Below are 27,914 nucleotides of genomic sequence, written 5' to 3' on the forward strand. Positions count from 1 at the left end.
CCCCGGATAGCCCAGTTTCATTCATAAACAATTTTATACAACCTTGTTAGTAAGTGCTGTCTTTTGTTGTGTCGTCTCTCACATTTTTACCTTGGAAATCAAACACGTTAGAGACATTTGTCATTTTTGATTAATTGATTGCTCAAACAATCATCAGAAAACTCCTTGTTAACGAGAGATATTTTTAAAAATACGACAAAATTATTTAATTACGGTTTCTGGTTAGCTGCTCCTGTGTCAGATTTCTGGTGTTGTGTGCATTGGGACATCTAAAATGTATAAGCTGTCATTAAACTTCATAACCTGTGCTTTTCGATTCCCTGGCAATCAGAATATCAGCCCACTTGATCTCGACGCCATCGTACAAAACAAAAAGCTTTTATCTTGAAGGTGTAATAACGGACTTCCGGCCACTCGCCCCCGGCCTGTGTGTGACTTGACAGAGCTGGAACTTTAGCGCCTCAAACAAAAGCGCCTTTTCGTGGGAGACTGGTGATCATAACAAAAGGCATTCGCTCACCTTCAAGACCTATTTCACACTTTTGGCACAACATGAGGCAAATTTGCAACAAAAACATATGTTTGGAAAACGCCATCGTAAATATTGAGATATGTCGAAATTGGTTTCCATTTACATATATTGGTATTAACACAGTTTAGAATGACACACATTTTTTGTAATATTCTTGACAAATTTCTAACAACATGAAACGTCAATGTTGGACAAAGAGGTAACAATAAAATCTAGCATTAATCCTCCATTACAACTACACCTCTTCAAATTTTTAGCTAACTCGTTAGCTTTGTGTCTCATAACGGTGCAGCTAACGAGATCAAGTTAGTGCTACTTTACAGTAGCAGCACCTTTAAATCAAATTACGTTGAGACAAATATGTTAAACTTTTCCTACGTTGGCTTGTTTCTACTTTTACTAGACCTTAGCAAGCTATGTTAGAGCTAGCTATGTGTTCTGTAAATCTTTTGCTAGCTCTCAAACTTGTATCTTTACAGCTACACGGTCAGGTAATATTAAGGGTCACCCTTACGTAAAAAGAGGCTTTTAGAGGCATTTAATAACTTTACTGTCAAAGACTATAATTACCTGACCTTCCAAGCTCTTCTTGACCGCTTAAAACTAAAAGTGAATGATGTCTCTGTCATATGTCATATATGATGGATGCGGTTTAGGTCGGATGATACGTTAATTAAAGTCTTGTTTCCATTAGGGTTTGAAATAGCCAATCAGCGCCTCGGCCCGTGCATCACAAGGTGGCGTTATGTGAGTCATTAAGGACAGTTAGATCACATGTAAAGATGCCAACTTAGCTCCAAAATGATAACTTACTGATAATTTATTGATGACTGTGCATATATCAGGCTATCAGCTTGCAATATTGTAACACACACATATTATGGCTTCTTCAGTTGTCCTTAATCAATGATCTATACAGTACGTTATTTAAAAACACTGCACTAAATGTCTGCTCTCTGTAACAGGTTTTGTACCTCTTAAGAAAGAGATATGGGGAAAAGAGCTAATTTAAGTGCATAATCTGATCTGTCTAATACCATGTAGTATACGGATGGTGGCTAATTGAGTGGGCACAGTTAATGGAGAAAAACAAAAGAGAGCATTATCAACTAGTCTTAAATTATCCCATCGGCTAACAGCAGGTAACCAGGCATCTGACAGGATTATAGAAGTTCAATGTTTAACATCAATTTGTTTAACATCATGTGACATTATTCTGCACCAAAAATAAGGTGGTTAGCCCTCCATCTAAGCAGCACACTCTGACATTATATCAAGTGGCACACATGGGATTGAGGGGGGACAGGGTGTGTTTACAGTGGTTAACAGAAGTCTTAACTGCTTGAGTACTTTCGTGTTTGACAATGTTGACTCTCACAGGCCAGCTGCACCATATGGTGATCAGAGGATTGGAATTAATCACGTTAAATCCTCCAAGAAAACCTGAAGAGTAAAGAGTCATTAACAGGAGGGGAAAGACTGTGATACAGTATGGTATATTGATCTAAATGGGAGAGAACACCTTCCATTTAACAGGCGGATGGATTGTGTCAACATATATAGGCTAATAATAGTAATTTAAAATGATGATGATGACTTCTCTTAGGAGGCCATCATCATCATTTTAAATTACTCTCATAAGTGCAATGGCTAAATACTGAATGTAGATAAAGTGATGTACGAAAAAGAGCACTGGGCCATTGAAATGTAATTAAATTAAACGTTTATTTATCAAGCTAACAATACAAATCAAACGGCTCTGGCTTGAGAGCAACAGTCTAGCATTAACTACCTTCAACAGGCATACCACGTATCAGGATAACACTGCAATTTATAAAATGAGTTCTCTTCCTTTAAAAGGTAAGTCATACAGTATATGAGTGCACATATGTAAGCATGCATGTAAGTCTGAGGATAAGGCTGTGATGTGTGGGGAGCCATCAGTCGTCAAAATCAGGGATGTCCTCATAAGAGTAGCCTGGGTAGCCCTTCGATGCATAGTAAGCTATCCGCAGGTGGTAAATTCCAGGCAGGAAGACAAGGATCCCAATAATTAGGACAGGTATGGTACGGTCTGAGTGCTGATAGGGAGAAAACATTTATTGACTTAATATGAACTTGAGTGAGTTTTGTTTTGTGTAATGCTTAATTACAGAAGTACTCACAGTGACGCCAAAGTATCCCGCCAGGAGAAGGGAGCCGATGATGATTAGCAGGGAGCCGATTAAGAAGAGGACTGTGGCGAGTGCTATGGCTTTGTATGGGACTTTGGGTGGGCTCTTTTTGAACTGTAGAGAAGGAGAAATGTTTAATTAAAATGCTTTTGTCTGACGCATGAGGCCCTGTCTGTTTTCATTTGCTTGAATGGATTACTATACTTGAACTTCTTAGAAAAGACTGAGACAGCTACAATATTTACAATCGGAGGGTGTTAACTTTTCGAGCCATTAATCTATCCTGCTACATATTCAAAGATGTAAATACTGTTGGTTATGTGGTGCATTCTTCATTATCATTCACCAAACTGTCATGACAAAGTTGCTGTTGTAAATTTAGAGGACAACACCACAAATTATGCACACATACAAAACTCAAATGACTGCTCATGCAGTATACAGTTCTGCCTGTGTATGTTGTCTGTGCTTCTGGCAGAGACGTTTTTCTAAGCATCAGAGGCTAGAGGACTACATAGATCCTCTTTTATTGTATGTGTTATATATATTTTGTTAAGCTGCATGACATATACCAGCATAGCTACAAAATGTACTTTTAAATTAGCGGGTATTTGTATTCATGGCACAATTCAAGCAATATCTAAAACATATCTGTCCCTCCCCACTGGCAAGTCTTTTTACTGACATAAGGAGTGTTTTATTTCAAAGGTTCCTGAACCAATTTAAACTGACAGAAGGGTGTGCACTGCATATCATCCCCTGATTCCCGCTCTCTGTCCACTGTCAATTACCAAAAAAGGGGAAAATTCCTTTAAAACTCTAACAGAATGGCTTTGACAGTGTCCAGGGAAACTCCAAATTCTACCAGGTGGCCTACTGATATGTGGCATTTTCAATGTTGTTTTATGTGTTTCCACAGCATCGCCAAATCCATTGTTCACGCACATATAGATTGGATCTGCCACACTAAGGGGAGGGTCTTCCCAGGATTTTGAAGAACCTGAAGCCACAATTACTTTGGGGCAAGTCCCATTCTTTAGATGTAACATTGACGATGTCATAAATGCTTGTAAAACGAGCACAGAGTTATGGGAAACGAAAGGCTGCATGCAAGAAGACACCGGTGTAATGCTGAGGAGTAGTAAGAAGCTTTGCTTACCCTCCGAACAAAAACAAGCAGTAGTGATTGTGCGTCTATCTTACCTGTAAATCAATGTATCCGTCATCATCCGTGGCTAATCTGCTGTACCTAACTTTGCTGTTAGGAAGCCCGTGAGACACCACATTACGAGCAGGCATCTTCCTCAGCTCAGCCGCCCGGAGGCTCGCTATGCTAACAGTTCAGTTTTTTTAGTGGATCAATGAGATTGAAGCGGCTCAGCTACAGCAGCATAAACGACACGTCAGCCACCATCACCAACAAGCTGGCACTGTCAAAATAAAGTCAAATATTTTACACTTAATCTTTTACAAGTCCCTTGAACACGTTTAGAGTAGATTACTGCGACTTGTCAGTTTAGCAGCTTCCGTGTTTTCATTACGCACCTATCCGTACTGCGCATGCGTAGATCAAAGCCTATTAATTGATCGGGTAAACAAATCTGTTATCGTTCATTTTAGGTTAAAATATGTGCAAAATAAATGCAACATTAAATTCACACAAATTAAACAGAATTAACGCTGACTAATTTATTACATTCTTTATTAAAACAGTGATTTGCACTATGGCAGGTCCGCCGCAAGAGGGCGCTGTCGAGTTATATGAAAGTGAGCGGGTCATCGCGAGCTGCAGACGCTCTCGTGTCAGGATTCATCTTTTTCTGTGTGTGGATGTGTGGATGTTCATTTCCTGCGGAGTTCTTTCAGGGCCGCTCTGTAATCAGCTTTGTGCTTTCACAAAAAAAGATAAAGTTTCTGTCTAGACTGCAGATTTTTGATACAGTTTTGTGTAACAGAAGCTGCTGTCTTCATCTAAAGCCCATTTTTAGCCAAAGAGATGCAATCTTGTACACAATATTTATTACACTTATAGACATTACAGTATTCCTGTTTAATGAAAACAACATACAGCCTGAGGCACATTAGCACAACAATACATGTCTGAATGCAAGTTAAAGTCATTATTTGATAAGAATTAATGGATTTCAGGAGGTTTTAGGTATGGCAGGAGAAGCTTGAGGTGTTTGTGTGTACAAAGTTATCTCTGGCAGAAAATGTCATCTCTCTGTTCACGCACAGCAATAACCTGGTCCAAGAACGACTGACCGTGAAATAGGCAAAACACACACACACACACACACACACACACACACACACACACACACACACACAAAATAACATTTGCAGACAATCCCCTTTGAAATGAATAATTAAAGATGTTGAGGTAGTATATTGTATTCCCATTTTCACATTCTACTGCTGTCTGTGGAAAATTGGACTGTCACATAGACAAATATAGACTCTCCTTTAGGCAGATAGCTGTCTAGCCCTGAAGCTACACACGAGTGAGTGGGATCATTGTGATTCAGCGTTCTGGCTTGTGCTACCCAGTCAAGGATAAATATCCACAGGTTGTAAATAGTCTAGAAAAAAACAACACCTACTCTTTTCACAGTAATGATAAAGGAAATGCATATTCTTATCATTCTTCTGCTTTCAGCAACAATACTGCACTTTGAATTACCTGTAGGCAGAGAATGAATCTCTAGCATTCGTTACCAAGCCAAGTGACCTTGACTGCATGTCGCATCATTGTAGTTTAGGGCCATAGTGTTAATCTCCAGAGGAAATATAAGCCCTAAAATTGTTTTTTTCCTACTGCATGCAACACAAATTGTCATGCACTCAGCGTTCTCTGCTCGTTCAGTGTTTTCATGCATATTTACAAATGTATCCAAGCCTCTGCAAGAAATAATCTCCATAAATCTATCGTGTATTAAACTGGATTTCATCTTTGCCTTAGATGGATTACACCACTGTATATTCTCGTTTTACAGGCCACTTTAAAACGCTTCACTGCAGAGCACTGAAGTGGAGTCATACACTGTAAGTCACCTATGCCTCCTGAAATAACTGAGCAGCCCTTCTGGTGTGGCCACACTGTTATCTTCACTCTGCCCATTACTGACAACAGCAGAGCCCAACTCTGCCCTTTGCTTTATCAATCCTGTCAGTTTTCTTACTTGAAGCTGTGCTCTGTGACTCTATGTTGGCTCCATTCATTAGTGGACACCAAGCTGCGTCACCACTGCATCATCCTCTCTGCGCCAAATAACCTCCATCTTATCTCACTTGGATGCTCAATACCTACAATCAAGGTCACCGTGCAAGCTGCTTTCCCTTCTTCAATTAATTTATCAGCCTCCATGGACTTGAAATAATCTACAAGGCCAAATACATCTGCTGTACATTCATAAATTCAAAATGAATGGACTCAGGATGAGATGGAATAATCTGTCTATGAGTTGTCCTGCTGTCTCTTATGTTTGCAGACGTTACTTCATCTCATCATCATCTTGTCCTGATGCACGTGAGTTTTTGGGCTTTAGAAGGAAATTCTTGTGAATTAATGGTTCAATATACTTCAGACTATAAATGGTGATGCCACTTAAGTGACATCTGGAGTTCTGATTAATTAATCAGATGACAGGAAAGAGTGTCAGAGGGGGGCAGACTGTGTTGTCATGTCAGATAATCCTTGCCACTAGAGCATGATGCCTGCAAAGAGGAGCAGCAGAACCGTTTGCATGTTTGCAGAAGTAGTAGTAGTAGTCACCACCCTTATAACCCCAGAGTGTGACACTGAACAGTAAGAGTGCAGCATCTAGAGCCCTGTTCACAGCGCAGGGATAATTAGGTCTGTCTTCATTAAAGCAATTGCAGATAGAACCACGAATAAAGTCCAATAAAAGCCTGAACCATTATAACACTTAAGCATCATGCAATATCTCTGTGGCTTTTTCTTTATTTTTAAACCCACCGTGTTTCAGAGATGATCAAATGTAGCATGTGGGTGGTGCACAGATGATGCTGATCAACAAGCAAAGTTTTAAAATAGGCTCCCAGTCTCCTTAGTCTTGTCATGTGTGCAGGAAATAAATGATCAAACCAATATGTGGTTATGTGTGTGTGTGTGTGTGTTTACCAATCTTGAACATATTACAGTACAGCTTCAGAGGATGGCACCATCTGCAGGGCATCACTTTGGTCCAGACTGCAATATCTCAGGAGATATTAGATGGATTACCATGAAAGTTTGCCAGGTCTCTTATGAATTCCACTGCTTTTGATTATATGACTAATTTTTTCAGCACAAGAAAGTTTTATGTACCTTCTGAATTGATTGGCACAAAATTAATTGCAAACATGATCACCCACAGTCCATCAGCATGGAGACGGTCGTCATTTGGACCAGTCCTCGTGCCAAGTTAGTCGCACCCTTTATACAAAAGCTATACTTTTAGAGTCATTTCCCTGGCTTTTGTCTACACTAAACAAAGGTGGTGAACATTCTACATACACTTTGTTGCTGCAAGCAGGCTGATATTAGCTCAAAGCACAGCTTTTAATGACTGCTAACAGAGCTCCATGACTTGTTTTTTGTCTCTGTTATCACAGTCCTATGAGTCTAAAACAAAGACAGTGAAGTAATTTAAAACTCCTGCAGCCACACGTGATCAGTCCAATAATAAATACATAAGACTAATTTTGAAAAATCACTTTTTAATAACTGTCTCCTTGCTTCAATAAACCATGACAGACACTGCATGCTGTGAATGCATATATTACATTTAAACAAAGGGATCTGTCGGCTTTGACTGAATCACAGAATATTGTCACTTGGCCCAGAACATCATAGGAGCTCATGTAAAATTCATGTCAAACAGTAATAATGAGTGATGGATAATTCCACTGCAGGTACTGTATTTCATGCAGGATGGTTGCAGCACACGCAGTAATATGATATGTATCTGTCTCTGTGCTTCTGATGAGTCAAGTTTTTTAATCTGCATTTCAGGTGAGAACTGAGGTTAGCCTGTGTGTGGGTGGACAGCTGACGGCTGCACACAGGCTTTATCACCTTTATTGCACAATGTCAACTCTCTTCCCTCTTATAGTTCAGAGGCTTTGAGAATATGACATATGAAGTAGTTATTTCCATCTACGTGAAATGGAAATGCTGTGTGCATTACATGCTGTTATAATTGCAATCTGTACATGTTTCCTTTTGCTTGCTGGATTTAGTCAAATTCAGAGAGGAAATTTCTTGATATGCAATTAAGGGGCATGTCACTGTAAATGCCAACATTATACTCTGAATGTTTAGCTCAGGTTTGTTGCCTCCAAGACAGGAAACGTTTCTTTCCAGAGCAGAGATATTGATTTCAGTATCTTTCAAACTCAGCAGCCCACCTCACTGCATGGGCGGCTCAGACAGGTAATTAGTTTTCCAGCAGATAGCACAACAAGATGCAAATACCCAGAAATCAACAAGCACAGGAGAAACATTAATTACTTCTCGAAGCATGGCTTGTTTTTAATGCATAACATAATGACACAATTAGTGTTGTGACAAAGTTGTTTGTCAGTGCCAGGTCATGTATGTATGCACAATAGTGAGACGTAATCTTCTTAAATGTTACAATTATCCTAACATCTTAAATTGCAGTCAAAATTGGTTTTAAGTTTGCTTTTATAATTTATTGTGCACAGAAGATAGAGACTTCTATTTATGTTCCTCAGTGCTGATGTCATTGTACTTTTGGAGATTTCAGAGGTGTGGTTAGTTGTTTTTTTTTTCTTGTAAACATGAGGAAGGATATTTGTCCCCAGGATATAACTGCAGGTAAAAAAAAAAGACAGACACTCTAAGATGAAAGCCTTCGTCATCGATCGAGCACTTTAAACGGTCAAATGTTTGCTCCACAGATATGCTTAACATGTCTAACTGTAAACAGACAGCAGCTCCAGATAAAGCCTTCATGTCTTGAAAACTCTTGGAAAACAAAGAACAGTCCAACTGGCTAAACTGAGGATTTGTCCACAGTGGGAAGAAAAGAATCAAACCCTCCAAAATCAATGCTCTGTGTTTATCCATGTGTGTTTGTGTGTGTCTGTTTCTGTTTTGTCTGTTCATCACAGCTTAATTGAAAAAGAGGGGGAAAAAAAGTAGAAGCACGGGCGGTGAATGGTAATGCTCCTGTTGAAACTGCAGTACCAGGTGAATTACAATTGACTGCAAATTAGACATTAACAAATGGGTATTGATTGAGGTGAGCAACAGTTTCTTATGGACAATATCATACATTATGAACAATGAAGTTATGAACAATGAGTGAAGGTAAATGGTGAAGGAGTTTCTGTATCTTGTTTGTTATTGCTGTATGTGGAAGCTTACAACCATGTTTTAAACAGATCCTCATATTTGAGTAACTCCAGTGGAAACTACAATTTATAATGCCACAGAAAGCCTATTTATACATACATTATGCATAAGTGTAGTTTTAAAATAAATAAAAATGTGTTGAAGAATGTTCAGTCACTGAGCTACAGCTCTAAAATCTGCACGGACTGAGGAGTCACCAACTTCACGACGTAAAACAATCATCCAGCATCCCACCTTGTTGCAGTGTGACAGCAAGGTGAGTGACGCTCGTTAAACATTTCTGAATGAAAACTCGGGGCAGACAGTGACTGGTTGAGATGACGCACAGGGAGTGATGCTAAACGGGAGTGAGGTGATGTGAGGATGGTGGAGAGAGGAGAGGAGGCGAGGGGAGGGAGGGGAGGGAGGGGGTTATAATACGCGGAGATGTGGGGGGGTGAGGGTGGTGGGGGGGAGTGGTTGGAAGAGAAAGCAGTGAGTGATTTGGTACTCGTCATCATGTGAAGAGACTTGGAGCACCTGACGCTCGGGCGTTTTTACCGGCAGATGAGAGCTCTCCATGATGAGCGCACTTTATCCTCCCTCCGCCGCTTCATAGCGCGACTCTACAATCACAAGCCGTGAGGTCCAAATGTGGCTCAGCCGAGCTGTCGGGATGTGAAAATCAAACTCTAGAGTTATAGGTGAGTCCACTGTGTTTTTAAACGTGGAGCCTTTAACTTGAGCTCTTTGATGTGATTTCTCTACTTGTTGTGTGTGCTGGTATAAATACCATTGTCTGACGTGTTCATCAATTTGTTATTGGTATTTTAATGAATTCTTTTGATATAACAAGGCAAATCTATAAATCTATAAACATATAATTCGTGAGCTTATTTCAATATTCATCTTTTTATGTGAAATATTTAAATTTTTATGTTGCTATTAATGTTAAAGCTTCTTTAAGATAACAGGAAACCACCATTTGAAAGATTTTAATGATAGCCCTGAAGTTTAAAGTGGGTGTATGCTATTGCAGAGACATGCCCGAGGTCTCTGGTGACTAAAACCTCCGTTTCTGTCATTTTATTATGTGGATGTCACTGTCTTACAGAGCTGGGAATTAACTCAGCACACCAGAGCAGAGGTTGAGATTACATCTGAGCCAGAATGGCTGTTTACTCCTGACCAATTAAAATAACTGCAGGCATATCTGTAGAGGCTGCATGTCTCAAGCTGTCTTCAGCGTTATTGTGGATCCAGTCCAACCGTCAGCAGCAGATGAGCATTACTTCAACGCACTGTTGTGTGTCTGGAAAAAAGCCAAATCTATGTTGGAATACAACATAGATTTGGCTGTAACACAGCATACAACATTTGAAAAAAAGGCATGTAACCTCCAGCTACTTCACTGAGGAGCTGGTTTAGGGTCACTCTAAAAACTGCTGTGTGTTACTCTGTATGAATATTAAACAGACCAGTGTTGGAAAAGAGCCCAACCACATCTACTGGATATCAAATGAAATCATGCTCCTGTGAGGATGCTGCAGTTTAGTGAAATCAACAGGTCTTTAACTAGAAGCCTCGAGTAAATATGTCACTTTAAACGATCTTGAAATTAATAATTTTAATCACAAGTTTTCACATTAGCTTTTTGGGCTCATTGGAAATCTTCCCAACTCTTCCAGCTCAAACTGATTTTCTTTGATTAAAAAAAGAGATAAACACAGTGATGACTAACCACTTCAATCTCATTTCAAGTGTCGTACTGAATCAATGTCTTTTTCTTGGCACTGATGAGCATCTCTCACCTAAATACTGTAATATCAAACTGACCTGAAACTCCCTCAGAGCAGCACACACACAGGTGGAAATCATTTATAGAAGTGATGTGACTGTATTACTGTAAACCCAACAAGCTCCTTTTCTCCACTCTCACACCTTAACGTTTTTATGCAGGTTAATATTTTAGGCTGAGGTAAACTTAATCTATTCAGAAGTGCAATATGATGATGCTACAAAGAGCTCCTGTGGATAAACATGTAACTCTTACTTTCATAATTACCTTGTAGGCATCATTAGCTGCCTCCTTCCTCTGCTTGAGTGGGCGGGAGAAGCTCTGCAGGTGCAGGCTTTGCCGCAGCAGTCGGACGCAGACATAAAAGTCCGTCAAACATGCTAAACATCTGAACATACAGTGTTGAGTGGAAAGGTGTGTGAGGCGCAAGAAGAAAAGGTCAGCCACAGGTTAATAGTGTAGAGAGGAGGGGAGAGGCAAGACTTGAGGAGACTGCATAATGACTTCTACCTCACCATAGATAGATAGATAGATAGACAGTAGAAAATAGAAAAAGAGGGCAACTCAGATGAACTTTTAATTTAGTCTTGTATAAAGCAGCTTAACGAAATCCAAATATCGTCAACATGGCCACACTACTTTTACTCGTCTCATCTAATCTACATTTATTTAATCTGCAAAGACAAGATTAATTTCACATCTGTCAGAGTGGAGCAGTTCGTGTGGCATTAAGACATTGTATTCAAGTCAAAAGATTGAACATAAGATTGAAGATAGAACACACAACGAAAGAAATGTGGCACAATAACATCACTTTTCTTATTTTTCCTATGTAAATACATAGCCACAAACACTCAGCGATTTTGTTAAGGAAATTAAACAGTCTGGGAAGTATGCATATAATCAATTTTCTGTGAGATAAAGCTGAGAAGATTGATGATACTTTCACATCTGTGGGCTATATTTAATATAGAGCTAGTACTATTATAGCAGACCTTTGCAGATCAGCGAAAAAAGCCCGAATCCAAAGGTGCAAAATTTTCTCAGAAGCAGTTTGTTTTACTTTGAACGGAGCTAAGCAGACACTGAACTTAGCTTGATGGATTCCTAAAAACAGTTCATCTCAGCCGGCTGAATGACTAAAATGATGAAAGTAATCAATGTCAACTTTAAAGACAACTGTGTAAGTTAAGAAAGCCGCGTGTCATAAAGAGCAAATCACCAACACAATATATCACCAACAATTTGTTCAGCTGAATCCTGCAGCCCCCATTATCAACCACTCTTTCATGTGCAGTCTTACTAGATGTATTTTTTCACAGTGTCATAGAACAGATGCACAGTAATTTGCTGCTTTGGAACATAATGAAAGTGACACCACTAATCTATTGTTATGTGTCTTTTAAAACGTTCTGGAGAAAAGACCTGATGTAATGACCCCTTATCACAGCGGTCGGTATTGTTTTGACCTCTGTGTATTTGGAGGTCACAGTGTGATATTGATTTTATTTGAAGGGGGGATTTAAAGGAAGGTCAGGCTTATCTTGGTGTACAGGTCACTTAAAGATCATATAAGCACTGCAAACAGCAATAAAATCCACTTTATATGTTGTGATTGACACATTGTTGACACTGCAGCTATTCTGGGCTGGCTCAATGCCGCTGTCCTGATTTTTAACTGTGTGATTTTTCCCATAACCACTCAGTGAACCGGACTACTGGTCAGTCCTGATAAAAGTTTCTTTATTCCTCAGCCTGGCATTGTGTTTAGTCGATAAGAGGGATGAATCTGTGGTCACATTGATCGGACAGCAACTGTGCCTCAGACAACTGTCTCCCGCCCACAACCTTGATAAAGCTGAGCAGTGGTAATATGGAAAAGAAAACAAAGCAGAGCAGGGATGATTGTTTTTGTCTTTTACTGCATGTGATTAATGTGTTACTTCTCTCAAAGCACATTCTTCTGTCTGTGTTTTCGAAAGGCATTGAATGCTGTCTGCTGCTGAAGCTGAATATGCACCTACGCCCGACAGGAACAGCTTGGATGTTGACTGCTGCTCACCTACCACCTTTCCCAGAAACATGGGCTCCTTTTTTTTTTTAAGACAAAAGACTTAAATCCTGGCCCTAAACTGCAGCTTTTGTTCCAGAGCTCATGTAAATACTTCCTCTTTGTGCACACCCATCTGTCCATCCTATCTGTTTTGTACCAGCTGGATAATAACAGTCAGTTTTAACATCAGTAACATTTTCAAGATGGATTACCTGATTCCTGCACAGTAGGATTTGTCTGCATATATTAGACCTCTCTCTCTGTGTGTGTGTGTTTTTTTGCATGCGTCTTGTCATTTTATTTTCCTTGATGCATCGCCAACATAATGGCTCATTTGCAAGAGGCATCATCATTCAAATTATGTTTTGACAAGACAGACTTAATGTGATCATTACTCTAATGGCTTTTATGAGAATGCCCTGTTGTCCTTTTTTCTGCTGTAGTGAACTTAAATAGGTGTGTGTTTCAGTCTACCTTTACTGCACAGCACAGTGTTGAGTATCAGGGCAGGATTGGAACTGATGGTTCCCGTGCTGGACAATATGACCCCAGCTACTCAGACACAGAACTGCTCCAACTGCACCCATGTTATAGTCCCAGAGCTTAACGTGGTCAAGGCTGTGGTTTTGGGCCTGGTGCTCGGTATCTTCATCGTGTTTGGAATTGTGGGAAACATCCTGGTAATCCTCTCAGTTGTTTGTCATCGACACCTGCGGACAGTCACACATTATTTCATAGTTAATCTGGCCGTGGCAGATTTGCTGTTGAGTTCCACTGTACTGCCCTTCTCTGCTATTTTTGAGATCCTGGATCGCTGGGTGTTTGGACGAGTTTTTTGCAATATTTGGGCAGCTGTGGACGTGCTCTGCTGCACGGCCTCCATCATGAGCCTCTGTGTGATCTCTGTGGACCGCTACATTGGAGTCAGTTACCCTCTGCGATACCCATCCATAGTGACCAAACGCAGGGCTCTGCTGGCTGTGATGCTGCTCTGGGTGCTATCTATAATCATATCTATTGGACCTCTGTTTGGCTGGAAAGAGCCTGCACCAGAGGACGAGTCCATCTGCAAGATCACAGAGGAGCCAGGCTATGCCATCTTCTCTGCTGTGGGCTCCTTCTACCTCCCTCTGGCCATCATATTGGTCATGTACTGTCGAGTTTATGTGGTAGCTCACAGAGAGAGCCAGGGCCTGAAAGAGGGCCACAAGACTGAGAAATCAGATTCAGAGCGAGTGATACTCAGGATACACAGAGGCAATGCAACTGTATCAGAGGACGAGGCCCTTCGCAGCCGCACACACTTTGCTGTGCGACTGCTCAAGTTCTCCCGTGAGAAGAAGGCCGCCAAGACCTTGGGCATTGTGGTTGGCTGCTTTGTGTTGTGCTGGCTGCCCTTTTTCCTGGTGCTTCCCATCGGTGAGTATTTTAAAGTTTATCTCAAACGTGATATTGTATCATTTATCATAATCAGCCTATATATCATTTGTTGATCTAATGTTAAATAAATGAGATAAATGAGAAGATGATGCCACATTAATGGACTGGCAAATTTGCATAAATTTGGAACAGGGCCTAACCCTAAAGGATTATGTGTCATGGCTGCAGCAACCTCCTGCTGTCCTCACTGAACTTTATGCATTTGTTACCTATCAGAGCCAGGGAAGCTATAGCCTGCCAGGTTAAGTAGACTTGTCAGCTTCATGTAAAAAAAGACATTAATTTGGCAACAAGAACAATTTCACAAAGTCACTCTTCCTATAAAAAAGCACAGTTGGTTACACACATTGTAACATTTCACAAATTGAAAACTGGTTCAGATCAGCTTCACTTAAGCGTGAGTCAGACTGCTTTAAAGAGCTATTTAACCTCTGCATTAATTCATTTTTGCATCCATCGATTTATTCCACTTCAGGGTTTTTAAGTGCCGCCGAATTTAATAGTTAGATGATGTTAATTGAATTGCTCCTTTGTGGGAGCACAGTGAAGTTCCTAACATTCAGACGAGCCTCGCGGCCTCTTCAGCCGTGTAGTAAATGCATTGACATGGCCAGGTAGATGCTCTATAAATAGTCTCTTATAAATCTTTCAGATCACTGACAACCTCCAGTGCTCCCCTGTCTGTAAACAAAAGCAGAGAATCTCAGACCAGTATATATTTCAAACTCAGACCCGTCGGATGAGGTGTCTGCTCCTGCTTCCTCTCTCCTTTGTGTTTGTGACTCACTTCATCACAATGCTGGTCCTTCAGTGACAGATGAAGCCATCTCACTGGTGTCAGACCTTATGTGATGCTCCCTTCAAGAACACCCAGTTTGATGAAAACAAGCTTGAAGGGAAATAATCACACAGCTCGCCAACCTTGTATGAAATATATGTGCTGGTGTGAGAAGGAAATCTGAACCAAAGCGATATGAGATATGGCAAAAACCCTCACAAATCCCAAAGGGTTTCCATTCATTCCATGCTCTCATGCTTGTAAATATAGCTGCCACCATTTGGCTGAGTACCCTCCTGACTGGGAAATGAGAAAAGGCCTCAGCTTACCAAAGCTCCCTTACTAATACTGGCGTCATTGCGCATGCCGCTGCCACATAAGTCTGAGGGTAATGATAGATTTAGCTGTGACTCACGGAGCAAAGGTCCAGTTTAGACATGCCCTCCTACTTGTGATTGTTTGATTTGGTTTATTAGAGAAAACATTGTTAGGTCATCTGAGAAAAGTGAATTGTAAAGTTCTAACTCTGGTAATATAATGCAAAAAGTAAGTGTGACGAAAGGCTGATTTAAAGAGTAACATCATAACAGGCCAATGATATAAAGACGCTGAACGTGAAACGGAATACCTCCATTGGCTGTGGCTCAGTATGCTGAGGGTGATGTCACAGCAGAAACTGATGCTTTGAAGAATTTTCACTAATGGCATAAAAGTTGATACCATTCACCTCAGGGTGGCGCTGGTAAAGTAGCCACTTGGTATACAACAGCATCAGCACCCTGTCTACAGTAAATCTGATTTAAGGAAACAAAAAAGAAATAAGTGCTATGAACAGCATATAACAACAACATTGTTGTTCTGTGTAGTCTAGGTGTATGAGTGATGTTTCATTTCACTTGTCTGGAACCCTGACCTTAAAAAGATAGACACTCCCTGCATCAACAACAAGAGCTTAGTTTACGTGCATAAAACACAGCGTAACATGTCATGAACTAGTATGTCTGAAGGTGACTAACAACAACATCTTGGGTTTCCAGTTTGAACTGGAATGCTGTTAACTTCTGAGAAATAAATGAAAGCAGTATAAGGTTTGACTTTAACCAGCTGGCAAGAAGCACAATGCATGTTAATGTTACTAAAATCTTCAGCTGTTGTTGGTTTTTGTTTGTGCTTTTGTTGTAAATAAACCATGTGTCGTGCACATGCAACATTTTTAGATGCTCATGTAACTAGTTCCAAATATGCAGTGGTTTAATTGATTGAAAATTGGAGTTGGACAGCCACTGATGCTTTATTGATTTCAGACAACAATTCCTTTTCTCAAACAGCTGCAACCCTCTTCTATTTTAGCACAAAAATGAATCTATCAAGCATACTGGTAATAATAGAATTGTTCTTTTTGGCACAGCTGGGGATAAAATGTATGAGCTGTACAGCCGTGCATACAATAATTTGCTCTCAAACTCTCTCCACCTCTTCTTTCAATCCATCTCCATGTCACAGTCTCATTTTTTTTTCAACTGTCTGCAGCACCTTGCCCAATAAAGCATTTCACAAGACCGCTTCTTTCCTTCTGCCGCTGATAGATAGATAGATATATTGCAGCCACACAGGAACTCAGCCGTTTAATTATTTTAATGTTTCACTGGCAGCCACTCTGAATACATGAAGAGTCACCTACATTTGCAGTGACAAACAGGCCTGCATGTAATGTGCCCATTAAGCCATTACCTTTGCCTCTTCATTTAAAATCTCAATCACATTCTCAGCCATGAATGCTTCTTCTAATCAAAAGCAGAACAATTCGAGGGGGTAATTTTATTAAAATCCTTCACCTCTGTAAAGCTCATGTTCAGTAGAAAAGGGTGTCATAAGTAGACACAAATAAGTGCAATAATGTGATTCTCAGTAGATAATGGATGTCATAAATTATGTAACTGGGGGAGGATGAAACCTAGTATTTGCTAGATTTACAGATTTTACACCTAGTATTCAATAAAAGAAATCAATCTTTCTCAGATGGCTTCAGGTGTGCATGTACACATGTATCTACATCCTAATTATGACCCCTATGTTCTTTAAAATGTCAGTCCCTGTGTTATGCTTTGGACTTTTTGTCCATTCTGCTGAAATGTGTGTCTGATGTTGCTACAGGTTCCATGTTCCCTGCGTACAGACCATCAGACACCGTCTTCAAGATCACCTTCTGGCTCGGTTACTTCAACAGCTGCATCAACCCCATCATCTACCCATGCTCCAACCAGGAGTTTAAGAAAGCTTTCCAGAGTCTACTTGGTGTTCACTGTTTGAAAGTGACTCCCAGACCACAGCATCATCATCTGAGTGCAGGTCAAAGTCAAACGCAAGGTCACGGCCAGCCCCTCACCCCGGTTCTCGACAGCAGGGGGCCTCCCTGTCGTCTCAGCCCATCCTCTTCCATGGCTCTGTCCCGAACTCCGTCCTCTAGGGACAGCAGGGAATGGAAGGTCTTTGCTGGAAGCACAACAGGCAGATCTGGACCGGCTGAAACGAGCAGAGCTAAAGTGGCCAAACTCTGCAATAAAAGCTTCCAGCGGACCTGCTGCTGCATCCTCGATGCTGGGACACCCCCGCATGAGTCAAACGGCACGCAGCCCCCTCCAGCAGGAAACCTTCCCACCATTAAAATCCACCAACTGTCCCTTTCGGAAAAAGGAGAGCCTGTATAACCACTGTAATCCTTCATCCATTAGTCATGACTCCCTTTTCAAGCCTACAGATGAAAATATATCTCCTTTTGCTCCATTAACATCACAAAGAATGGGTCATCGTGAAATAGTTGCAGCTTTGGTATTTTTATTTAAAATATAACAGCTTTTATATCATGCTGTCAAAATCATAGTTGTTATATTTTACCTCTTCATCAGAGTGTGAGAAATGCAGAGAGACAAGGCTGAAGTGGACCAAAACATAATTCTAAATGTTTACATATTTTATATAACAGAAGAGCAGTTTAAATGTGTAACAGTGTAAATGGGAACTTTTTTATATATATTGCATGATTTAAGCAATCAGTCAGTGGTGCTCCTCTATAGAACATTTGCCTAATGCTGTTCCTGTTGTGAGATGTTGCTGTGTACACAGTACAAAACAAGGGACTTTGCGTGGTTCTGTGTCACATACAATAAATTTATATGAGATATTCTCAACAAGGGATTTATGAGGACATTTGGGGACGTTTGTTTTTATTTATTTGCTTTGTTTTTTTGTGTGTGTGTGTGTGGGTTGATTCACTGAATATATAACCCCTGAAAACCTCCAGTCCATCATGCCACATTCCCACAATTTCATGTACCTCTAAGCGCTGCCAGATGGATGTCTTAATATACTTCTGTGGAATTTTAGCCGACCTTGTGGTTGTTGACCTCAATCCTGACCGGCCCCCAAGCCTCTTTAAAAAAATCCACCAGATTTAGAGATGTCACGATAAGTCATACGCAGCCCGAGACATTCTTCTCTCAGGCCGTATACTCCTTGTGTTTCTGTCTCATTTAGTCAGCGTCCTCAGAGGAAGCACACAGTCCTTGGCCTTCAGTGTGGGTGCTTTTTTACCATAGTGCAAAGGTGAGAAACTGAGTGTGTTTTGTGCAAGTTGAAAGCTGCAAAGTGTCCCTGTTTACGCATGAGGCATCAAAGAGGACAACCGCTGCCAACAGTATTGATTGATTCTTCTGGCCGCTCCCTCCCTGTAGCACCAGCATGCCCTCCCACAGTGAGAGTGAGGGGTTGAGAGATGCAGTCAGCATCGTTGAGCCGCCCTCTGTGTTGAGTTCAGTCATAGAAGTGAAGTAGACATCTTCTCTGCTGCGCGGGGACCTAACAGTGCAGCGAGAGTGCAGGTCTGTGTGTCCGTGTTGTCATTGACTGCCATTGCCTGTCAACCTGTAAATCACACCGTCTCTGCACAGATGCCTTTAAGAGAGGAGCTACCAGTACAGATGGTACAGATGACCCTGATTCATCCCTCCCTCGATTATATCTCTTTGTACAGAGTGGTGGGATTAGGAACAAAACCTCAGCCCACAAATACCTGTGTGCTTTGCTTTATAAAGATATATCATCTTCCAAATTCAATAGCTGTAATGAATACCATAATTAGATCTGCAACCTCATCAGAGCTACAGCATCCCTCCTGTTTTTCTTCCCAGCAGCCTTATTTTATGCGTTCACATTGAAATGATGGATAAGTGAATAATCTATATATTCTCAGCATTCCTTTGTTTGCTCTAAGAGATGCAAATTACTAAGCCTGCGATCATTGTTCTTGAGGTGGGATGAATTAATTAAATGCACACAGTCTCTATTAACATGGTGATATTTGGTCATGACAAATCAATTCAGGAAGGGATTGTGGTCTTATAATAGCAGTGTCTCCGTTTCACCAGATTGAAAGCATAGCGAGCGCTGCTGGTGAGTCATGTTTGCACACTTCCCCCAAGAGGGTTTAGTTTCAGAAACTCTGATGATTTTTTTTTCTTTCTGCAGCTCTCATCAGTGTGTTGAAGATGTTGACATAGGATTCCCCCTCTCGGTTTAATCAGTACACTCATCATGCTAAGTCCTAATTGGACAACTGTCAAACAGCCAAGGGGCTTTACTCCAACTCATCACAGAACTTTTGTTGATGTGTGCATCCAGTGTGACGTAGCCGTCATCTTGTTCAGTTCATTTCACAGGGAGTTTCCCTGTGGGTAAAGCGTCTGAAGAGCTGGGACATCACAGTGCTGCCCTCAAACTGACACTGAACAACACGACTCTATGCCTCCACCTAGTGTCTCACTGGTTGTCTGCAGTCGCTCCATCCACTGCTGTGACATGGGCAGATTGAAAAACATTTTATTTATGTGTGAGGATTCTTTTCGGTCTTCATATATTTGAAAATTAAAAAACAGATACCAGGGGCACAAGGTGTTTATGTAGGGATTTTTCTATCTGTTAGCAAGCTTAGTTTTGTTGTTGCCCCAACAAATCATTTCAGCAGAACCAGCAGCTACACAAAAATGAACCTTTCTAGATTTCCTGTCTTCTCTTTAAATATTTTTGGAAGTGGCCATATATCACATGAAACTACATAATTTCTATGAAATTATTAGGGCACTACAAAAAGTTTATTTAAAAAAAAGTCAGCACCATATGTTCATTTTATAATATTTTAATCCACTGAAGTCAACACAGGTAAGACTGATGATTTACCCCCAAACTCTGTATCCTACAAAACATACATGAGCAAGTTATCACGCTACTGCAGGTGGAAGAGGGCAAACAACAGTGCTCAACATTACAACCGAATAACCAGTAAAGTTCCCCAAATGTAAATCACTTCACATTATAGCTTTGCATACAAAAACCTACACTTGACAAGGCAATAAGGAAGAAACAATCCAGTGTTTAATAGGAAGGTTGTGCAGTGACTGACAACCTGTCAGTGAATACAGTTACTACCTTAGAGTGACTCTGGTGTTGACACTGTTAGGCAGATATAGAAGAGGGGGTGACGCAAGAAAAAACAAAACAATATATCTGTTAATTCATTCACAACACTAACACCGAGAACAGTGGACACATCATCAACACACTGTGTAGGGTTTCATATACATACAGAAGCATTTTTCATCAGGTCTCAAAAATCCTCGTTTCACTTCTTAAAGAGCCGTCATAAAGTGTGCTATCAATATCTTACAGAACAGGCAGGCAAGGGGTTCAATTCAACACATATCCTAAAATATACTGACCAAACACAAATAAAAAGTTACAAGCTCACATACAGTTTTTACCATTTGGATTGTTACAGGTGCAAAAACACACTGTGTGTAAAAGGTGTCTCTACCCTGGCTGCTGTTATTTCAAAGCTTACACAGCTGCTGTGTGGACATCATCTGCACATATACAGCAATGGTCATATAGCACCAGGAGCAGAGAGGTTGTCAGCAAACCCCCCCACCGAGCTCTTTCATGGCGGCTGCCTGTATCTTACATGATAGACACAGGTCTGTTGTTATTGATCGGGGAACTTGTTGCCATGACAACCTTTCAATGAACATCAGGGGAACAAAACACAATGATGAACCTAGAGAGGAAAAAAAAAGGTTCATTGTTAAAAAAATGTTAATGTAATCAGCATATTCTACCCAGTGTTCAGGGCAAAGCTGAAGAAACCCTAAAATACCCTTTCTTTTCCTTTCAGTGCAGTCAGCGCTTTTCTAAAATGACTTCACATGACAAAAAAATAACACGTCAAAAAAAAGTGCAGCTATGTCACAAAAGGAAGACGTACTGTAGGTGTACTGTTAAGCTAGATCATGTACCTAAACAAAAAACAAATACTGCAGATTAAGACCAAAAAACAATAATTAATGTTCCACTTTCACAGTGGTAGGCTCACAAAACCACCAACATATTCTGGGAAATTAAAAATGTGTAAACAACTGCCTCATGAAACTGACTGCTTGTTTTCATCTGCCTGAACCAAAAGTGCAACCAAACAGCTAAACTTATACAAAAATGTAAACAAATTCATTTAATCAATCAACGAAACTGGCCATGAAAACAGCCCAAAAAAGCTGCTCCAATTCACTTGATCCTTCATCCATACTGGAACAAAATGGAATAGTGCTTTGTTGCATGAGGTGACACAGTGGTAGTATGTGTGAATAAGAATGGATGGAGTAGGGTGCAGGGTGGGAGTCAAAGGTGATGAAAGATGTAAGGTGACAACGTGTTGCCCTGCACCCGGACAGGTGCTTAGCCCAGGCTGGTGATGTTGGCTTTTCCACCAGGAGGAGCCACAATGCGTTGAGTGGTGCGACGAGGAACGTTGTCATCAATTTGGGCACCTAACAAATGCACATAAAAGGAAACAGGACTTAGTTACTTAGCTGTGAAAAAGGCAAAGTACCAGGAATCACATTTGTGCTTTCACTCACCAGACAGACTGAAGCCAGACTGATGAAGGTTGCGCACTGGCTGGTGAGTGGTAAATTGCTGCTGCTGCTGCTGCTGCTGTTGCTGCTGCTTGACAGGGGAGGTCTTCACTGAGGAAACCGTGGACATCACTTTAGGAGTAACAGTCACCTCGCACACTGGCCCATCATACTGGCCCCTGGGGACTCCTCGCAGCTCTGTGAGCTAGACACACAAGCCAATTCATCAGACACTCCATAGTCCAACTGCTCTCCTTGTTTTATTGTTACTCAATTAAATCACCAGTGTGTAGGATTTAGGAAGATCTATTAGCAGTATTCATTCCCTTAACCCTCTTTATCCTGTATATTTTCATTGGATTTTCATTGGAAAATATATTTCCAGTATAATTTTTTACTTCAAGAAGGAAGAAGATATTCACCACTACCTAACTCTAACACACTGGTAATTTTTTCAGTGGCTTGATGTCAGCTCAAGGTGGTGTAACAGGCCATCATTGGGACTCACCCTGCTGCGAGCCTTTATCCTCTTGTACACGTGATCCGGGAAGGGTTTGCGGCTGACGTAGCGGCCACAGCCCTCCATGGTGTGGAGCTTTCCCTCTTCTAACACAATTTTGCCCTGGCTGATCACTACCAGAGGACCTCCACGCACTTCTGTCCCCTCAAAGATGTTATACTCCACAGCCTGGAAGATCAAATAAACTGTATGAAATAGGTGGTGCAACACATCACATGCTATTTATTATCTTAACTGTCTCACCAGGTTGTGACTCTTAGCTGAGATGATCTTGGTGATATCTGGGTCCCACAGCAAAAGGTCAGCATCAGAGCCCACAGCGATGCGACCTTTGCGGGGGTACAAGTTAAAGATCTTGGCTGCGTTAGTGCTGGTCACTGCCACAAACTGGTTTTCATCCATCTTTCCAGTCACCTTTTGGGGCAAAGCAGCAAGGTTAACAAGGTATTTTTGTACAAACATGCTTCATGTTCTAATTTTTTGTGGGTCATATGAAGCTCACCACACATTTGTCCCAGATTAGGGACATCCTCTCCTCAGTGCCATTGGTGCCCTCTGGCATCATGGTGAAGTTATCTTTTCCTACCGCACGCTGAGATGTCTGGAAAGTGCAGTGAGCACTACCAGTCACCTGCAAGTCGCCACTGGATGAAAAAGAATTTATGCTCTGTGATAAGCTTCATGGGCAGAGTGTCATCCTTGATAAATGAGTCCTGAAAAAGCATTCCTTTGCTTTATTTAATATGCATTGTATTCAGCCATAAATGTCATCCTTTTCTGCAAAGGCTGCTTCATAATGAATTTGGCTTCAAGAAGGGGTAAAGCGGAGTAAATGCAGTGCATAGCAGCTGTACATGAGTACATGAGTACATGTCACATTTTCCTGCTATGTTTAGATCCCGTCTCAGTGCACCTACCATGACAGCAGAGAGCTGAGGTAGTCGGGGGTGGTAGGATCAGGACTGAGAGGTGGAGAGGTGACAAACGCCGCTGCCTTCGCCCAGTTCTTGCTCCAGTAATGGGTACCATCTGTGCCTAAGCTGGCAGAAATGGGCTCTCCGTAAACCACAGCACCTTGAGGAGCAGTAAGGATGGTGTCAGTGCACAGTAACAGTATCCAATGCAGTGGCAGAGGAAAAGCTCCTCTTCCTACCCTTTTTCCTTGCAAGAGCAATGACATCAGCAGCACTCTTGCTCATCACTTTGGTGATGTAGAGGGGACAGTTGGTCTGATTGGCAATGGTGACAGAGCGATTGACCGCCTCAGCCTCCACCTGCAGAAAACAGTGAAAATCAGGCTGTAAATGTGGATTTAAGGTGCTGTCTCTTTTCAGTGATGAACAGTTTATCATAAGTTCGTACCTCTTCTGGACGGCTAAGCACATGACCTTCAGGACCAGTGATCCCCAGCTCTAGAATACGTCTCTGCTCCTAAATCACCCACACAAAAACATTATGATCCATAATACAAAAAAATACTTAAAGTTAAGACAGAATTGTCTGTGTTGCTGTTACCTCTGCAATGATGTCTCCATTCTCAGCATGCACCTGCGCTATAGCTCCCAGATCTCTGATGACACTAAACACCTCATAGATCTATGAGAATATGATACACACTGGTCAGCTCATTTGGCAGCTACACCACAGAAATCTAATGTCCTAGTAAACATATGCTGTGACAGATGACTTAGCAGAGATCCTGTTAAAACTGAGCACAAGCCAAGCATACCTGAGAGTCAGAAAGTTGGAAAACATCCTTATAAGCCAGATAGACCAGGAAAGAGTTGACACCTGAAGATAGAAAACTTATGAGAGAAAACAGCCAAAGGTGGAACAAAGAGAGCAAAAGAGGGAAAACCCAGAGCGAAGGAGAAAAGTAAAATCAAAGGATAAAAATTGCAAAGCAGAAATATTAACCTGCAGTTACTCAGTGAAAAGGTGTTGATTTTCTCTATGAATAGCACTGTGCAGTGCTGTATGTGGAGACTGATAATGTCAACTACATACCATGATCCTTCACTAGTGTCTCCATCTCCTCCTGAGTGCCTTTGTTCCAGTCGGTGATGTCCACATGCAGTGAATAATCACAGCAGGACTTGCTGTCAGCCCACTCCCTCCACTGTTTGAAGGCAGCAACCAGGCTGACGCCAGGCTCCGGCACCACGTGGTCAACTGTGGAACACAAACAAACAGGTTGGAGATGGTGTGCACAGACAAAGAGCAAAATGAAATCATATGCTTGACAGCGCGCACATCTGCAACGTCATAATCCCTGCACTGTGTTAACTGTGCCTTTAAACAGAAGGAAATCTGTCTGATGTAGAAATACATACTGATCATGGTTGTTCCCCCAGCCAGGGCTGCCCGGGTGCCCTGATAGAAGTCATCTGCTGCCACCATGCCTCGGTCAGGCATCTGGAATCGGGTGTGCACATCAATACCCCCAGGCATCACCATTCTCCCATGAGCCTCTATGATTTTTACACCCCCAGGAACAATGAGGTTGTCTCCTATTTGCCTGTAGACAAATAGATTACAAGTTTGTGTTTCTATTGTAAAAAACAAAACAAAAATAAAATAGTAATATTCATTTTTAAGTAGAACTTACTTGATGACCCCATCCTCCATGTAGATATCAGCCAGGAATGACTGATCATCGTTCACTATCTTTGCTCCTTTGATAAGGAGGCGGTCACTCTAAAAGAAAGCGACAGCGCTTAGATCATCTATAATGATTAAAATATGCTGAACCATGTATAAAAAAATCATCTTATCACAGTGAATTTGGCAAAGTCAACATTACTTTTTGGGAATGTAAAAGCATTGTGTCAGTGATTTGTTAGCTATTTGTTAGTGTATTCTCCACTGTTCAGAGACCTTCACAAGGCTTTGATAAAAAGTACAAGTGGTGAATGCAGTTACCACAACATCTTACAAGCCAGAAATGATTTCATGACAGCATTTATTCTGTGGAAATGATGATCAGGGTATGTATATGATTTATTAAAAAGGAACACAGGCAGATCAACCCAAAACCCTCCATGTAACAGCAAAGAGGCTTCAGTGGCACAATTAACTCCACCTGAATGAGATGAAAGCTGCCCTACTTCTGCTACAGGCTTTCTGAAGTCTCTGAAGACTGCAATGAGAACTAATAAAGACAAAAGTGGTTTACCGCAAACCTTGTAGCAGGAAACACTGTTTTTAATGTCTATAGTGGGTGGACGTGGATGGTGGTACCACCTTAGGTACACAAGCCATGTCTTGTATTGACATTATCTCACAGGCCATTACTTACCTATAAGTGGGTCATATAACCTGTGTCATTTCTGTGCCTGAGTGGTCATCAAAAAGGTCACATACCTTAGTCTAAAGGGCCTTTCACAGAGCAAAAACAACATCCAGTCCAGCTAAGCTCTGAGCACAAGTGACTGGTTAATAAATGTAATGACTGTAAAGGACAAACTGTGCGCTTCTCTACTGTTAAATGCACACATGATTAAACCTGTAATCTACAGTAATAAAACTGACCTCTGTAGAGGGTTAAATGTCAAGCAGCAAAGGCTACAATATAAATTTCAGGAGTTAAATATGCAGAATTACACTTAGTTAACATAACACTTGGTTAATAACATAGATTTTAAATGTAAAATAAATCAAATACCAAAGAATGACAGAGATGTTATATGAAGCAAAAATAAATTCACCAATAAAAAGAAGCAGTATAAAAGTGGGTGCACAGCATTTATTATTTTAATTGACTAAATGCCTCACAATTAATTGACCCAATATGGTGGTACTGTTATACTGTGCAAGGAAAGACCAGCCTCATTATGTCACATTGCTATCATTCCTGCTTTGGTGACATTGTGGCTGGAACAAATCCACACCCTACTATTTGGTGGTTTTTCCAGACCTCTACAAAATAAAATTATCTGCTTCATTCCAGACTAACAAGTGGTGTATGACTGAGCGTGTGTGTCTGAAAACCTGGAGGGGCTGCTGCAGAGTTACTGCTGTCTGTGTGTTGTGTCTGGGCTGTCAGAGCTGTGTGTTTATAACCCTGGCTCAACCTGTGAGAGACCTGACAAGCACCTAAATAACAGCCTGGCTGTTTGGTGTGATTAAATGATCAAACCTAAAGCATTTGCTGTCTCCAGCCCTCTGGTTCTAACAGCTGCATGATGAAAGCATAGGGTTTTGTTGAGTGCTGTCCAATGACCTACTTTACTAAAGAGGTTTTACTTCTTTTAACTATCACAACATCCCTACTGTGTTACTACAGTGATCTCCGGTTTAAACATTGCACCAAACAGCAGAACAGCCACAGCACTGCTAAATGCAACATTTATATCACCCTATAAATTAATAATGATTTTATTTCCTTTCTAGAAAAAAATAACACAATAACCCAGATGAAGACCACAGAAAAAGGAAAATGTGAAGGATGAATGGTGATGTCAGTGAGGGAACCTGTCAGCCTAAACCTGTTAACTACACCCTGCACACTGAGGATGCTGCTGACAAGGAGCCAGAGGAGGAGGGGAGCTAATAATGGCAGCTAAAGGAGCACAGAGCCGCTCTATAGAGAAATAATACGACCAAGATCCACCTGGGAAATTGTCAGAGAGCTTGCTGCAAACCCACTGACTGCTTATCATTGTTCCTGTCAGGCTGTCTGTGTGTGTGCAGCTGAAACCGGTGCTGCTGCTGATGACAGCGTCAGCGCACATGAAAGGATACGGCAGCTAAGCGCTGGCTAGCTTTTGATCTAATCCAGACGCTCCCCGCACGTTCTACAACAAAACATAAACAATATGCTGTGATTAAATTATACTCACTGTAATTCGTGGGATGTTCTTCTTTCCTTGGTAACCGGACATTTTGAGGATGCCTCTGAAACAGCTGCCCCCTGCCTCTCGGCTAACGCTAGCTAGCTAGACTAGAAAACCTCAGCAGCCAATGAAAGGATGAATGGATGCTCTGCTTGTTGGCCAGTCGACGCCCTGGCTAAATCAGTTGTCTGAAATTTCTGTTGATAGCAAGTTACGTCTGCACAGTGCAGCCTAACATAAATTTAAAATGAGGAGTTATGTCTTTGCCTGACAGACCTATCCTTGGATTTACTGCTAGAACAGGTCCCTGAAGACCAGACAAGCTCCAAGAAGAGAAGGGCCACAAAGAGATACCGCGCATGCGCACTGCCCCGCCCTGCTCAGCCATTGCTCCATGTTTCTTTTTAATGTTAAAAAACAGTTTATACCTGTGTAATTACCTGAGAGGCTGCAGAGACTGG

The 27,914-nt window shown here is 41.2% G+C and overlaps 3 protein-coding genes across 3 annotated transcripts; 1 reads left to right on the forward strand and 2 right to left on the reverse strand.

The window, feature by feature from the left end:
- Window positions 1-2,238: 2,238 nt before the first annotated feature.
- tmem230b (transmembrane protein 230b) lies at window positions 2,239-4,251 on the reverse strand. The gene is made up of 3 exons (XM_028414512.1): window positions 3,910-4,251; window positions 2,698-2,820; window positions 2,239-2,613 (listed from the first exon to the last, which is right to left on the reverse strand). Exons 1-3 carry the CDS (start codon window positions 4,003-4,005, stop codon window positions 2,473-2,475), a joined length of 360 nt encoding a protein of 119 aa, XP_028270313.1. The 5' UTR covers window positions 4,006-4,251; the 3' UTR covers window positions 2,239-2,472.
- Window positions 4,252-13,427: 9,176 nt separating this feature from the next.
- Window positions 13,428-17,847, forward strand: adra1aa (adrenoceptor alpha 1Aa). The gene is made up of 2 exons (XM_028414671.1): window positions 13,428-14,340; window positions 17,294-17,847. Exons 1-2 carry the CDS (start codon window positions 13,443-13,445, stop codon window positions 17,845-17,847), a joined length of 1,452 nt encoding a protein of 483 aa, XP_028270472.1. The 5' UTR covers window positions 13,428-13,442.
- Window positions 17,848-21,842: 3,995 nt separating this feature from the next.
- On the reverse strand, window positions 21,843-27,769 carry dpysl2a (dihydropyrimidinase like 2a). The gene is made up of 14 exons (XM_028413776.1): window positions 27,460-27,769; window positions 25,227-25,315; window positions 24,952-25,136; window positions 24,626-24,790; window positions 24,348-24,409; window positions 24,134-24,214; window positions 23,981-24,049; window positions 23,772-23,892; window positions 23,536-23,692; window positions 23,121-23,262; window positions 22,862-23,032; window positions 22,607-22,786; window positions 22,102-22,303; window positions 21,843-22,011 (listed from the first exon to the last, which is right to left on the reverse strand). Exons 1-14 carry the CDS (start codon window positions 27,499-27,501, stop codon window positions 21,920-21,922), a joined length of 1,758 nt encoding a protein of 585 aa, XP_028269577.1. The 5' UTR covers window positions 27,502-27,769; the 3' UTR covers window positions 21,843-21,919.
- Window positions 27,770-27,914: the final 145 nt, after the last annotated feature.

The sequence above is a fragment of the Parambassis ranga genome, chromosome 9 (assembly GCF_900634625.1).
Source record: "Parambassis ranga chromosome 9, fParRan2.1, whole genome shotgun sequence".
In the NCBI taxonomy this organism is placed as follows: Eukaryota; Metazoa; Chordata; class Actinopteri; family Ambassidae; genus Parambassis; species Parambassis ranga.